Source organism: Tamandua tetradactyla, chromosome 16, assembly GCF_023851605.1.
Source record: "Tamandua tetradactyla isolate mTamTet1 chromosome 16, mTamTet1.pri, whole genome shotgun sequence".
Lineage (NCBI taxonomy): Eukaryota > Metazoa > Chordata > Mammalia > Pilosa > Myrmecophagidae > Tamandua > Tamandua tetradactyla.
This window is the reverse complement of record NC_135342.1, coordinates 9,273,546-9,288,381: the sequence shown is the minus strand read 5'-3', so window position 1 is coordinate 9,288,381 and position 14,836 is coordinate 9,273,546. Positions and strand designations below refer to the sequence as shown.

Genomic DNA, 14,836 nt, shown 5'->3' with positions numbered 1-14,836 from the left:
TTTTTTTTTTACCAATGACATGTTCCAAGTTTATTCTTGAATGTCGATTCACATAATTGGGACCATACTGTATTTGTCTTTTAGTTTTTGGCTAGACTCACTCAGCATAATGTTCTCTAGGTCCATCCATGTTATTACATGCTTCATAAGTTTATCCTGTCTTAAAGCTGCATAATATTCCATCGTATGTATATACCACAGTTTGTTTAGCCACTCGTCTGTTGATGGACATTTTGGCTGTTTCCATCTCTTTGCAATTGTAAATAACGCTGCTATAAACATTGGTGTGCAAATGTCCGTTTGAGTTTTTGCCCTTAATTCCTTTGAGTAGATTCCCAGCAATGGTATTGCTGGGTCGTATGGCAATTCTATATTCAGCTTTTTGAGGAACCGCCAAACTGCCTTCCACAGTGGTTGCACCATTTGACATTCCCACCAACAGTGGATAAGTGTGCCTCTTTCACCGCATCCTCTCCAGCACTTGTCATTTTCTGTTTTGTTGATAATGGCCATTCTGGTGGGTGTGAGATGATATCTCATTGTGGTTTTGATTTGCATTTCTGTAATGGCCAGGGACATTGAGCATCTCTTCATGTGCCTCTTGGCCATTTGTATTTCCTCCTCTGAGAGGTGTCTATTCAAGTCTTTTTCCCATTTTGTAATTGGGTTGGCTGTCTTTTTGTTGTTGAGTTGAACAATCTCATTATAAATTCTGGATACTAGACCTTTATCTGATATGTCGTTTCCAAATATTGTTTCCCATTGTGTAGGCTGTCTTTCTACTTTCTCGATGAAGTTCTTTGATGCACAAAAGTGTTTAATTTTGAGGAGTTCCCATTTATTTATTTCCTTCTTCAGTGCTCTTGCTTTAGGTTTAAGGTCCATAAAACCACCTCCAGTTGTAAGATTCATAAGATATCTCCCTACATTTTCCTCTAACTGTTTTATGGTCTTAGACCTAATGTTTAGATCTTTGATCCATTTTGAGTTAACTTTTGTGTAGGGTGTGAGATATGGGTCTTCTTTCATTCTTCTGCATATGGATATCCAGTTCTCTAGGCATCATTTACTGAAGAGACTGCTCTGTCCCAGGTGAGTTGGCTTGACTGCCTTATCAAAGATCAAATGTCCATAGATGAGAGGGTCTATATCTGAGCACTCTATTCGATTCCATTGGTCGATATATCTATCTTTATGCCAATACCATGCTGTTTTGACCACTGTGGCTTCATAATATGCCTTAAAGTCAGGCAGCGCGAGACCTCCAGCTTCGTTTTTTTTCCTCAAGATGTTTTTAGCAATTCGGGGCACCCTGCCCTTCCAGATAAATTTGCTTATTGGTTTTTCTATTTCTGAAAAATAAGTTGTTGGGATTTTGATTGGTATTGCATTGAATCTGTAAATCAGTTTAGGTAGGATTGACATCTTAACTATATTTAGTCTTCCAATCCATGAACACGGTATGCCCTTCCATCTATTTAGGTCTTCTGTGATTTCTTTTAGCAGTTTTTTGTAGTTTTCTTTATATAGGTTTTTTGTCTCTTTAGTTAAATTTATTCCTAGGTATTTTATTCTTTTAGTTGCAATTGTAAATGGGATTCGTTTCTCGATTTCCCCCTCCACTTGTTCATTGCTAGTGTATAGAAACGCTACAGATTTTTGAATGTTGATCTTGTAACCTGCTACTTTGCTGTACTCATTTATTAGCTCTAGTAGTTTTGTTGTGGATTTTTCCGGGTTTTCGACGTATAGTATCATATCGTCTGCAAACAGTGATAGTTTTACTTCTTCCTTTCCAATTTTGATGCCTTGTATTTCTTTTTCTTGTCTAATTGCTCTGGCTAGAACCTCCAACACGATGTTGAATAATAGTGGTGATAATGGACATCCTTGTCTTGTTCCTGATCTTAGGGGGAAAGTTTTCAATTTTTCCCCATTGAGGATGATATTAGCTGTGGGTTTTTCATATATTCCCTCTATCATTTTAAGGAAATTCCCTTGTATTCCTATCTTTCGAAGTGTTTTCAACAGGAAAGGATGTTGAATCTTGTCAGATGCCTTCTCTGCATCAATTGAGATGATCATGTGATTTTTCTGCTTTGATTTGTTGATATGGTGTATTACATTAATTGATTTTCTTATGTTGAACCATCTTTGCATACCTGGGATGAATCCTACTTGGTCATGATGTATAATTCTTTTAATGTGTTGTTGGATACGATTTGCTAGAATTTTATTGAGGATTTTTGCATCTATATTCATTAGAGAGATTGGCCTGTAGTTTTCTTTTTTTGTAATATCTTTGCCTGGTTTTGGTATGAGGGTGATGTTGGCTTCATAGAATGAATTAGGTAGGTTTCCCTCCACTTCGATTTTTTTGAAGAGTTTGAGGAGAGTTGGTACTAATTCTTTCTGGAATGTTTGATAGAATTCAGATGTGAAGCCGTCTGGTCCTGGACTTTTCTTTTTTTTTTTTTTTTTTTTTTCCTTTCTTTTTTTTTTTTTTTGAGCTGGCTTTTTTTTTTTATTAATTAAAAAAAGAATTAACAAAACCATTAGAAATCATTCCAATCTACATGTACAATCAGTAATTCTTAATAACATCACATAGTTGCATATTCATCATTTCTTAGTACATTTGCATCGATTTAGAAAAAGAAATAAAAAGACAACAGAATAAGAATTAAAACAATAATAGAAAGAAAAAAAACAAAAAAAACAAAAACAAAAAACCTATACCTCACATGCAGCTTCATTCAGTGTTTTAACATAATTGCATTACAATTGGGTAGTATTGTGCTGTCCATTTCTGAGTTTTTATATCCAGTCCCGTTGTACAGTCTGTATCCCTTCATCTCCAATTATCCCTTCTCTTTTTTTTTTAATTAACGGAAAAAAAGAAATTAACCCAACATTTAGAGATCATACCATTCTACACATGCAATCATTAATTCTTAACATCATCACATAGATGCATGATCATCATTTCTTAGTACATTTGCATTGGTTTAGAAGAACTAGCAACATAACCGAAAAAGATATAGAATGTTAATATAGAGAAAAAAATAAAAGTAATAATAGTAAAATCAAAACAAAACAACACAAAACAAAACAAAAACCTATAGCTCAGATGCAGCTTCATTCAGTGTTTTAACATGATTACTTTACAATTAGGTATTATTGTGCTGTCCATTTTTGAGTTTTTGTATCTAGTCCTGTTGCACAGTCTGTATCCCTTCAGCTTCAATTACCCATTGTCTTACCCTGTTTCTAACTCCTGCTGAACTCTGTTACCAATGACATATTTCAAGTTTATTCTCGAATGTCCGTTCACATCAGTGGGACCATACAGTATTTGTCCTTTAGTTTTTGGCTGGATTCACTCAGCATAATATTCTCTAGGTCCATCCATGTTATTACATGGTTCATAAGTTTATCTTGTCTTAAAGCTGCATAATATTCCATCGTATGTATATACCACAGTTTGTTTAGCCACTCTTCTGTTGATGGAGATTTTGGCTGTTTCCATCTCTTTGCAATTGTAAATAATGCTGCTATAAACATTGGTGTGCAAATGTCCGTTTGTGTCTTTGCCCTTAAGTCCTTTGAGTAGATACCTAGCAATGGTATTGCTGGGTCGTATGGCAGTTCTATATTCAGCTTTTTGAGGAACCGCCAAACTGCCTTCCACAGTGGTTGCACCATTTGACATTCCCACCAACAGTGGATAAGTGTGCCTCTTTCTCCGCATCCTCTCCAGCACTTGTCATTTTCTGTTTTGTTGATAATGGCCATTCTGGTGGGTGTGAGATGATATCTCATTGTGGTTTTGATTTGCATTTCTCTAATGGCCAGGGACATTGAGCATCTCTTCATGTGCCTCTTGGCCATCCGTATTTCCTCTTCTGAGAGGTGTCTGTTCAAGTCTTTTTCCCATTTTGTAATTGGGTTGGCTGTCTTTTTGTTGTTGAGATGAACAATCTCTTTATAAATTCTGGATACTAGACCTTTATCTGATATATCATTTCCAAATATTGTCTCCCATTGTGAAGGCTGTCTTTCTACTTTCTCGATGAAGTTCTTTGATGCACAAAAGTGTTTAATTTTGAGGAGTTCCCATTTATTTATTTCCTTCTTCAGTGCTCTTGCTTTAGGTTTAAGGTCCATAAAACCGCCTCCAGTTGTAAGATCCATAAGATATCTCCCAACATTTTCCTCTAACTGTTTTATGGTCTTAGACCTAATGTTTAGATCTTTGATCCATTTTGAGTTAACTTTTGTATAGGGTGTGAGAGATGGGTCTTCTTTCATTCTTTTGCATATGGATATCCAGTTCTCTAGGCACCATTTATTGAAGAGACTGCTCTGTCCCAGGTGAGTTGGCTTGACTGCCTTATCAAAGATCAAATGTCCATAGATGAGAGGGTCTATATCTGAGCACTCTATTCGATTCCATTGGTCGATATATCTATCTTTATGCCAATACCATGCTGTTTTGACCACTGTGGCTTCATAATATGCCTTAAAGTCAGGCAGCGCGAGACCTCCAGCTTCGTTTTTTTTCCTCAAGATGTTTTTAGCAATTCGGGGCACCCTGCCCTTCCAGATAAATTTGCTTATTGGTTTTTCTATTTCTGAAAAATAAGTTGTTGGGATTTTGATTGGTATTGCATTGAATCTGTAAATCAGTTTAGGTAGGATTGACATCTTAACTATATTTAGTCTTCCAATCCATGAACACGGTATGCCCTTCCATCTATTTAGGTCTTCTGTGATTTCTTTTAGCAGTTTTTTGTAGTTTTCTTTATATAGGTTTTTTGTCTCTTTAGTTAAATTTATTCCTAGGTATTTTATTCTTTTAGTTGCAATTGTAAATGGGATTCGTTTCTCGATTTCCCCCTCCACTTGTTCATTGCTAGTGTATAGAAACGCTACAGATTTTTGAATGTTGATCTTGTAACCTGCTACTTTGCTGTACTCATTTATTAGCTCTAGTAGTTTTGTTGTGGATTTTTCCGGGTTTTCGACGTATAGTATCATATCGTCTGCAAACAGTGATAGTTTTACTTCTTCCTTTCCAATTTTGATGCCTTGTATTTCTTTTTCTTGTCTAATTGCTCTGGCTAGAACCTCCAACACGATGTTGAATAATAGTGGTGATAATGGACATCCTTGTCTTGTTCCTGATCTTAGGGGGAAAGTTTTCAATTTTTCCCCATTGAGGATGATATTAGCTGTGGGTTTTTCATATATTCCCTCTATCATTTTAAGGAAATTCCCTTGTATTCCTATCTTTCGAAGTGTTTTCAACAGGAAAGGATGTTGAATCTTGTCAGATGCCTTCTCTGCATCAATTGAGATGATCATGTGATTTTTCTGCTTTGATTTGTTGATATGGTGTATTACATTAATTGATTTTCTTATGTTGAACCATCTTTGCATACCTGGGATGAATCCTACTTGGTCATGATGTATAATTCTTTTAATGTGTTGTTGGATACGATTTGCTAGAATTTTATTGAGGATTTTTGCATCTATATTCATTAGAGAGATTGGCCTGTAGTTTTCTTTTTTTGTAATATCTTTGCCTGGTTTTGGTATGAGGGTGATGTTGGCTTCATAGAATGAATTAGGTAGGTTTCCCTCCACTTCGATTTTTTTGAAGAGTTTGAGGAGAGTTGGTACTAATTCTTTCTGGAATGTTTGATAGAATTCAGATGTGAAGCCGTCTGGTCCTGGACTTTTCTTTTTAGGAAGCTTTTGAATGGCTGATTCAATTTCTTTACTTGTGATTGGTTTGTTGAGGTCATCTATGTCTTCTTGAGTCAAAGTTGGTTGTTCATGTCTTTCCAGGAACCCGTCCATTTCCTCTAAATTGTTGTATTTATTAGCGTAAAGTTGTTCATAGTATCCTGTTATTACCTCCTTTATTTCTGTGAAAATTTTTAATTTTGATGAAGTCTAATTTATTTATTTTTTCTTTTGTTGCTTGCAATTTTCTGTCATTTAATTAGGCTTTCCCTAACGCAAGGTTATGAAAATTTACTCCTATATTTTTTTATAAGGGTCTTTTAGTTTTAGCTCTTACATATAGGTTTCTGATCCATTTTGAGGTCATTTTTATATATGGTATAAAGAAGAGTCCCACTTAATTTTTTCCCTGTGTATATCCAGTTATCCCAGCATTATTTGTTGAAAATGCTATTCTTTCCCCCTTGAATTGTCTTGGCTCCTGTGTTGCAAATGAATTGATCATAAATATAAGATTGTTTTGATTCTTCTAGTTCATTTGAATTTAAAGTTTGTTTTGACTCTTCTAGTTATTTTGACTTTCCATTTGAATTGTAAGATAACCTTGTCAGTTTCTGCAAAAAAGTCGGGTGTGATTTTAATAGCAATTGCATTGAATCCTTACATCTGGGGAAGACTGTTGTGCTGATTTGAAATTGTTATATATCCCAGAAAAGCCATGTTTTCTTTCCTAGTCTAATCTTGTAGAAACCTTTGACTAGATTGTTTCCATGGAAACTGACCCACTCAATTATGGTTGTGACCTTTCAGTTATATTACTTCCATGGAGACACGACACACCCAATTGTGGGTGTAGCCTTTTGATTGGCTGGAGATGTGACTCCACTCATTCAAGGTAGATCTTGATTAGTTTACTAGAGTCCTTTAAAAGGGGAAACGTTTTGGAGAAACATTAGATGCAGATACAAACACAGATGTTTAGAAATGCAGAAGCTCCAGGAAATACCAGGAGCTGAGAGAATCAACAGAAGCTAGACAGTTGCTTCAGGGCTGACAGAGATGCAGACATTTGGAGATGCTTGGAATGCTGACAGAGAGAGCAGATGCCTAGACAGGGATGTTGTGAGATGCAGGGCCCAGCAGACTTCACCATGTGCCTTCTCATGAGATACTAAGCAAGCTAGAACCCAGAGTTGTATTCCAGAGGAGGTAAGTGAAGGTCCACAGATGCTTAAAGAGGAAGCCACTGGCATCAGAAGTAGGAAGCAGCAGAACCAGGAACAAGGACCAGCAGACATTAGCCACATGCCTTCCCATGTATATTGGTCTGTTAAATGTTGCTGGAATGCAATATGCCATAAATGGAATGGCTTTTAAAAGGGGAATTTATGTTACAAGTTTACAGTTCTAAGACCATAAAAAATGTCCAAACTAAGGCATCCAGAGATATCTACTTAAGAAAGGGCTGATGACGTTTGGGGTTTCTCTGTCAGCTGGGAAGGCACATGGCAACATCTGCTAGCTTTCTCTCCTGGCTTCTTTCAGCTGGCTTCCCCCGGGCCTTTTGTTTTTTTGTTTTATTTTTTTCTGCGTCTATAAAAAGCTCTGGCTTTATGGGTTCTGAAACTTTTTCCCAAATGGTTCCTGCTGAAAGACTCTAGTAAGCAACCCCACTTTGAATGGGTGGAGATGCATCTCCATGGAAATTACCTAATCAAAAGATCCCACCCAGCAATATTGAATGAGGATTAAAGAACATGGTTTTTATGGGGTAGTCAACAGTTTCAAAGCAGCACACCATGTGACAGACATTGGCCTTTCTTGGGTCAAGGTAGCTTTCTCTTGGTGCCTTAGTTTAGACATTTTTATGGCTTTAGAATGTAAGTTTGTAACTTAATAAATTCCCTTTAAAAAGGCATTCCATTTGTGGCATATTGCATTCTGGCAGCATTTGACAAAGTAATACAACTGCCATCTTAACAATAAGTATTACACCCTATGATTGGATGCTTTCCATTTATTTGTGACTTTAATTTCTATCAACAATGCTTTATAATTTTCGAATATAAGTTTTACACCTCTTTTGTTAAATTTTTTCCCTAAATATTTAAATCTTTTTTAATCCTTAGAAATGGAATTTTCTTTATTTTGTTTCATATTATTTATTGCTAGTGTAGAGAAATACAACTGATTTTTGTTTCCCACCATAATCTTACCTTGATTTTATTCCAAATGAGATATAAAGACTTGAGTAGATGGGTGACATGATATAATTTGTTTTAAAGGGTCACTTTGGCTACTGTATAGAATGTAGATAGTAGCTCACAGGGCCCAGATGTTTTACTCATCTCTTGACAAGGTAGATAAAAGGAGCATCAGACACAAGGTTTTCACAATCACACAGTCACATTGTGAAAGCTATATCATTATACAGTCATCTTCAAGAAACATGGCTACCGGAACACAGCTCTACATTTTCAGGCAGTTCCCTCTAGCCTCTCTGTTACATCTTGACTAACAAGGTGATATCTATTTAATGCATAAGAATCACCTCCAGGCTAACCTCTCGACTCTGAAATCTCTCAGCCATTGTCCCTTTATTTTGTCTCATTTCACTCTTCCCCCTTTTGGTCGAGAAGGTTTTCTCAATCCCTTGATGCTGAGTCTCCACTCATTCTAGGATTTCCGTCCCACGTTGCCAGGAAGGTTTACATCCGTGGGTATCATGTCCCATGTAGAGAGAGGGAGGGCAGTGAGCTTGCTTATCAAACATTTCTTAAATGCAGATTTTAATTGAATGTTGTGTGCATAACACATTCACCAATAATTCTTCCTCTTTTGGATTAAATTTTATGTGGGATCTGGGAATGTCAACTATCTATGTAAACCTCTCTATTGACACTGTGGTGAGCCTATGGCTGGTGTGTCTCAGCCATAGGCTAGAATGACTAGAATAGACTGACTTTAAGAGAGAATGAATTTTAAAAAATACTTTCCAAAAATAAAGACTTTAGTAGCAAAGAATGATAAATCTGCATGTAATATTTAAAATATGTCAAAATATATATTATATATATATAAAAATGTCACCTTTTGGACATGAGAAATTTTTGCTGTAAATCAGTACTATGTGAAGATAACTATAAAAATGAGCACTAAGGGTGGGCCACAGTGGCTCAGCAGACAGAGTTCTCATCTGCCATGCTGGAGACCTGGGTTTGATTCCTGGTGCCTGCCCATGCAAAAAAAGAAAAAAAAAGCATTAAGATTAATTTACAAATTTAGAGGAAATGGAGCTTATATTGGTATAGTAAGAATGGGAGTGATAGTATGATATGCACAAGTTAAATCTCGATTTTGAATTAGGAAGATGTTGAAGGGTAAGAAATGAAGGCATGCAATGTAGAAAATGTACAAGGCCATGGAGTAGACTATCAAAAGACCCCAATGGTGGGGGTAGGGGTGGTGCCAGGGTAGTTCAGTGGTAGAATTCTTGCCTGCCATGCAGGAGACCTGGGCTCAATTCTCAGCCCATGTACTTCCCCAAAAACAAACCAACAAAAAATTCAGCAAATGGTGTTACAATAATGGGATACTCACATGGAAAAAGAATGAAATGTGACCCCCACTGTACGCATACAAAAAAAAAGACTGCAGTAACAAAATAACGTTTTAGGTGTCTGTAAACCATCAGTGGTTCTCAACTCTGGTACATATCACATATAAAAAATGGGGAGTGAGAGGGAGGGGCACATTAAACACACATCTAGACATCACCTCCAGAGAGTCTGATTTAATAGGTCTGGGTTGGGCTTGAGCACCGGTAGGTCTTAACATCTCCCCAGATGGCTGTAAGGTAATTGTATTTGTTGCAGATTATTTACCACACAGTTTTAAATCCTATATCAAAACATGGAAAACATTAATAGCAAGCTATATTTTTATTTGTAAACATTTTATACACTCATCACTTTAAAGGTAGGTATTTTGTGTGCCTAAAAGGTAAGAACCAGCAGAAATATTTGAGATATTATTTGAAATATTCAATATTCAAATATTATTTGAAATAATATTATTAAACAGAAAAGTTGACCTGAAGTTAGGGGGTATCTGTAGGAGAATTAGTGTAATGGAAATGTGGATAAATGGAATAATCATGAAAATATAAACTTTTATTGGTAGGCTGAGTATTTGGATTTTCTGTACTAGTAACTGAGGTATTATGGTGAAAGTTTGGTTGGTTTTGCATTTTTACAGCTCTAGGTAGTCTTATTTTTTCACCTGGGTAGCAGCAGTGTAGCAAAAATAAAGAATAAGCAGATATTTGAAGAAAATCTGAAGGTAAAGTTCGCATGATTCTCAGACCAGAAGTAGAAAGTTGATCCTTTAGGACTATGTAACTGATACCAACTTAGACATCAATGTAGAATTATAGGAGTAGATGCTATTGGTGGGAAAATAAGAGAAGAATATATCAGGGATATTGAAATCGGAAAAGTTGGGATTCAACTTCCCTACTGCGTGCAGTGTCTGATCCAGAACATGACAGTTTCCATATTTTGTGGAGTATCCCATTAGTCTCTGAAGACTTTGTGGTGTACTAGCTTGTTGCAAAATTCCCTAATGATTATTGTTTCCCTTTTTCATTAGGAATGGGACATTTGGGAATATGGCACAGCTAAACCAGAGATTGAAGTGTTCATTATAGATGTTGTCCACTAAGTGTGATTGATGATTTTGGAAAGTTAGTTTGATTGTGGTCTTCAGAACAAATAAAGGCAAATTTTAGCATCTGGGTTACCACACAAGAGGCTTTCTCTGGAATTCAAATGGTATGGCTCTCACATTCTTACTCACTGCTCTGGTATATTTATCCTGTACCTTAGTGTGCACATGTTTTGGTTTGCTAAAGGTGTTGGAATGCAATACACCAGACATGGGTTGGCTTTTACAATGGGGATTTATTGGCTTAAAATTAATAGTACTTAGGCCATGAAAATGTCCCAACTCAAGGCATCAACAGTACAATACCTGGACTCTGAAGACAGGCTGCTGGCATCAGGACCTCTGTCACATGGGAAGTCATATGGCCAGAATCTATGGGTCCTTCTCGCCCAGGTTTTGTTGCATCCATCTTGTTGTGTTTTTCTCTCTTATAGCTTCAGTCTTACTTAACTTCTCCAGAGTCTCCTTATCTCTCAGCTTCTCTGGGGCTTTTTCATGAGCTTCTCTTGATTTCATCTTGTAGCTTCTGTATGTGTTTTATCCTTTTATAAAGGATTCCAGTAAGAGCATAAAGAACCACCCTGAATGAGGCAGGTTCACATCTCAATTGAAATAACCTAATATAAAGGTCCTACCCACAATAAGTCTGCACCCACAGCAATGGATTAAAAGAACATGACCTTTTCTTGGGTACATAACAGCTTCAAACTACCACAGCACATTTTCCTGATCTTGATATTAAGTGATTGATTTCTGTAAGTGGGCTTTTAAAATCCCCAAATATTAAATATTAAGCATCTAAAACCATTTGTTTGGTGCTTTCACCTCATTCTACATGCTCTCCTAACACAGTATTATCTAGTCCTGCTTCCCTGTATAATACGTATATAGTGATGATTTCTGTATCACTAACTCCAGTGGTGACCTTTTTTAAGATTTATACATCCAACCAGATTTTTGATGTCTGTTCATGTCTAGTAACCATCTCAAAGTTGATGTTTCACAATGCATATTTGTCTGTGCCTTCTCAACTTCAGAAATACTCTTTATCTCATTATGAGTCACTTTTACTTTGCACTAGCTCAAGCCATATTGTTAGTAAAGTGTAATCCTTGATTCTTACTTTTATTAGCCATCCCAATATTCATTAATTTATGTAAATTTATCCTGATTTTCTCTACCTTAAAGCATCTCCATTGCTTCTACAAACCAACAATCTGAAACTCCGTTCTTTTTTCTTTCCTTGCTTATATATTGTTTCCTAACTAGAATTTAAGCTCAGTGAAAATATGGAATAAACTTGTACATCCCAACACCAGAGTTGTTCTTTGTACATGGGAGCCATTCAGTAGATACTTGTGGAATAAATGAATGCAGCCGCCATCATTTTGCATCAGTTATCTCTTACCCCTCTATAGTCTTTTGTCTCTACAAGTTCAGTAGAATGGTATCCCTCTAAAGTCTGGTTCGCTGCTAACAATGAGTTACTTATGTTATACTTTTTCTGCATATTTTACAAGGTCATTAGAAAGCAGCCAAAAATATATAAATTGCCACTTCTCTTTATCTCATTTGTACATTAGTTTTTTATTTATATTATTGTGTTTTTACCAGTATGCAAGGGATAAAGAAAACTTGTAAATGAAAATTTAGACTCTTCTGGGTTATCACTGAAGAGCTACTTCACTCTAAGGAATTTTTTTTCAAAGTTTTATTCCAAACAAAGTTTATGAAAGTCTTCATTGTTCTCCTCTTTTTTTAGAAACTAGTGATGATGATGACCTGCAGGGTCACTTGGAAAATGCAGGAATGCAGAAGAGTATGGAACAATATCATAAACTTAATGCATCTGGAAATATCATTCATCAAAGCAAGTATGGCTTTCCTTTCAGGAAAAATATGTTTGAGTTCTATATAAAAACTTTGCAATCAAATTTAAGTTTAGTTAATCAGAACAAAACTCGTGAAATTAAGAACTCTATTAAATTCCATGGAGATGATAAATCGTTTCTATATGGTCGGTGTGAACAATTTCATTCTGAAATTCATTTCCCTGTAAGTACAAAACCCATCAGCAATAAGTCCCAAGTCATTAAGCATCAGGGATCTCACAGAATGCAGAAAGGCCATGTATGCAGTGACTGTGGGAAAGCCTTCACCAAGAAGTCTCAGCTCACTGATCATCAGAGAGTTCACACAGGAGAGAAACCTTACAGGTGCAGTCTGTGTGGGAAAGCATTCTCCAGAAAGTCTAGGCTCAATGAACATCAGAGAATTCATAAAAGAGAGAAATCCTATTTATGCAGTGAATGTGGAAAAGTCTTCACCATGAAGAGCCGTCTGATTGAACATCAGCGAATTCATACTGGAGAGAAACCCTTTGTGTGCAATGAATGTGGAAAAGGCTTTCCTGGGAAGCGAAATCTCATAGTACATCAGCGAACTCATACTGGAGAGAAATCCTATGTATGTAGTGAATGTGGAAAAGGCTTCACTGGAAAGAGCATGCTCATTATACATCAGCGAACTCATACTGGAGAAAAGCCCTACATATGTAGTGTATGTGGAAAAGGCTTCACTACAAAGCACTATGTCATTATACATCAGAGAAATCATACAGGAGAGAAACCTTATGTATGCAGTGAATGTGGAAAAGGCTTTACCATGAAGAGCCGACTGATTGAACATCAGCGAACACATACGGGCGAGAAGCCCTTTGTGTGCAATGAGTGTGGAAAAGGCTTTCCCAGGAAGAGTAATCTCATTGTACATCAGCGAAATCATACAGTAGAGAAATCCTATGTTTGTAGTGAATGTGGAAAAGGCTTCACTGTGAAGAGCATGCTTATAATACATCAACGAACTCACACTGGAGAGAAACCCTACAGATGCAGTGAATGTGGGAAAGGCTTCCCCTTGAAGAGTCGGCTGATTGTACATCAGCGAACTCATACTGGAGAGAAACCGTACAGATGCAGTGAATGTGGGAAAGGTTTCATTGTGAATAGTGGGCTGATATTACATCAACGAACTCATACTGGAGAGAAACCATATATATGCAACCAATGTGGGAAAGGTTTCGCCTTTAAAAGCAATCTTGTTGTACATCAGCGAACTCATACTGGAGAAAAACCCTTTACGTGCAGTGAATGTGGAAAAGGCTTTACCATGAAACGCTATCTCATTGTGCATCAGCAAATTCATATGGAAGAAAAATCCCATATATGTAGTGAATGTGGGAAAGGCTTTGCTATGAAGAGTGAACTCATGCAACATCAGCAAATTCATACGGGAGAGATACCCTATGAATGCAATGAATGTGGAAAAGGCTTCACTGTGAAAAGCCGTCTAATCGTACATCAAAGAACTCATACAGGAGAAAAACCCTTTATATGTAGCAAATGTAGAAAAGGCTTTTCCTCAAAGAGAAATCTTATTGTACATCAGCAAATTCATAATGGAGGGAATTCCTAAGAAAGCAATGAATTTGGTAATGAATTTCTTTCTTCAGGAAGAAAATACATTTCACACAACACCAGAGATGTTACATACGATAATTTTTTTTATGTACTAGGTGTGGGAAATTCCATTTGCTCAAAATCGTTTTCATTGCCCATTGGGGAATTTACATAGGAGACAAATCATATGTGTGCAGTCAATATGGAAATGCCTTCACTGTGAATTCAGCACTCAGTGTACATCAAAGGACTCATACAAGAGAGAGATACTATAGATTCAGCAATTATGGGTCATCTTTCCTTTGTCAAGCCTTGTTGAAAATAAAATAGCACACACAAGAGAAATGTATAAATTCGCATAATCCTTTGCGAAATCCAAACTTAACTACATACAAGTAAAACGTGTATAGGAGACAAACCACGTTGGTAGAGTGATCTCATTAACTATCAGTATGCTCCTGGCGTACATGAATATATAGTGTGGTGCAGACTTTGCAAGATTTCTACCCTCAGGAGATTATGGAATACCCAGGAAATGAGCTTAATGAATGCAGAGAATATGGTAATGTCTAAAGTGCTTATTTACCTTACAGTCTATGTCAGAGATAACACATAGGAAAAAATGGACACATTAAATGCAGAAAAGCTGTGAGGTAACTTTGTGGCTGAAAATTGTATCCTGAAAAAATTCTAGAAATGGAGAAACTAGGAAGGGTTTTTTGGGGGAAGAGAGACCCTATATCATCAGTGACTCATAGATCATCAATGGTTTTATAGAATTGTTGGACAAACATTTTCCCAGAAATAAACAAACCTCAGTTGTCAGATATTTCAGATAGGAGAAAAATTTCAGATGCATTCTTAGTCACTTGTCGTGACCTCATACAGAAATAAAACATTTA

The 14,836-nt window shown here is 36.5% G+C and overlaps 2 protein-coding genes across 2 annotated transcripts in view; both read left to right on the top strand.

The window, feature by feature from the left end:
- LOC143658702 (zinc finger protein 613-like) overlaps positions 1-12,332 on the top strand; it is a 28,271-nt gene extending 15,939 nt beyond the window's left edge. Inside the window, exons 6-7 of the transcript XR_013163293.1 lie at positions 10,402-10,583; positions 12,239-12,332. The gene's annotated coding sequence lies outside the window, so the exon portion shown is untranslated. The remainder of the gene's footprint in view (positions 1-10,401; positions 10,584-12,238) is intronic.
- A 29-nt stretch (positions 12,333-12,361) lies between these two features.
- On the top strand, positions 12,362-14,279 carry LOC143658696 (uncharacterized). Its single transcript, XM_077130888.1, has one exon. The coding sequence runs from the start codon at positions 12,376-12,378 to the stop codon at positions 13,948-13,950; it is 1,575 nt and encodes a 524-aa protein (XP_076987003.1). The 5' UTR covers positions 12,362-12,375; the 3' UTR covers positions 13,951-14,279.
- Positions 14,280-14,836: the final 557 nt, after the last annotated feature.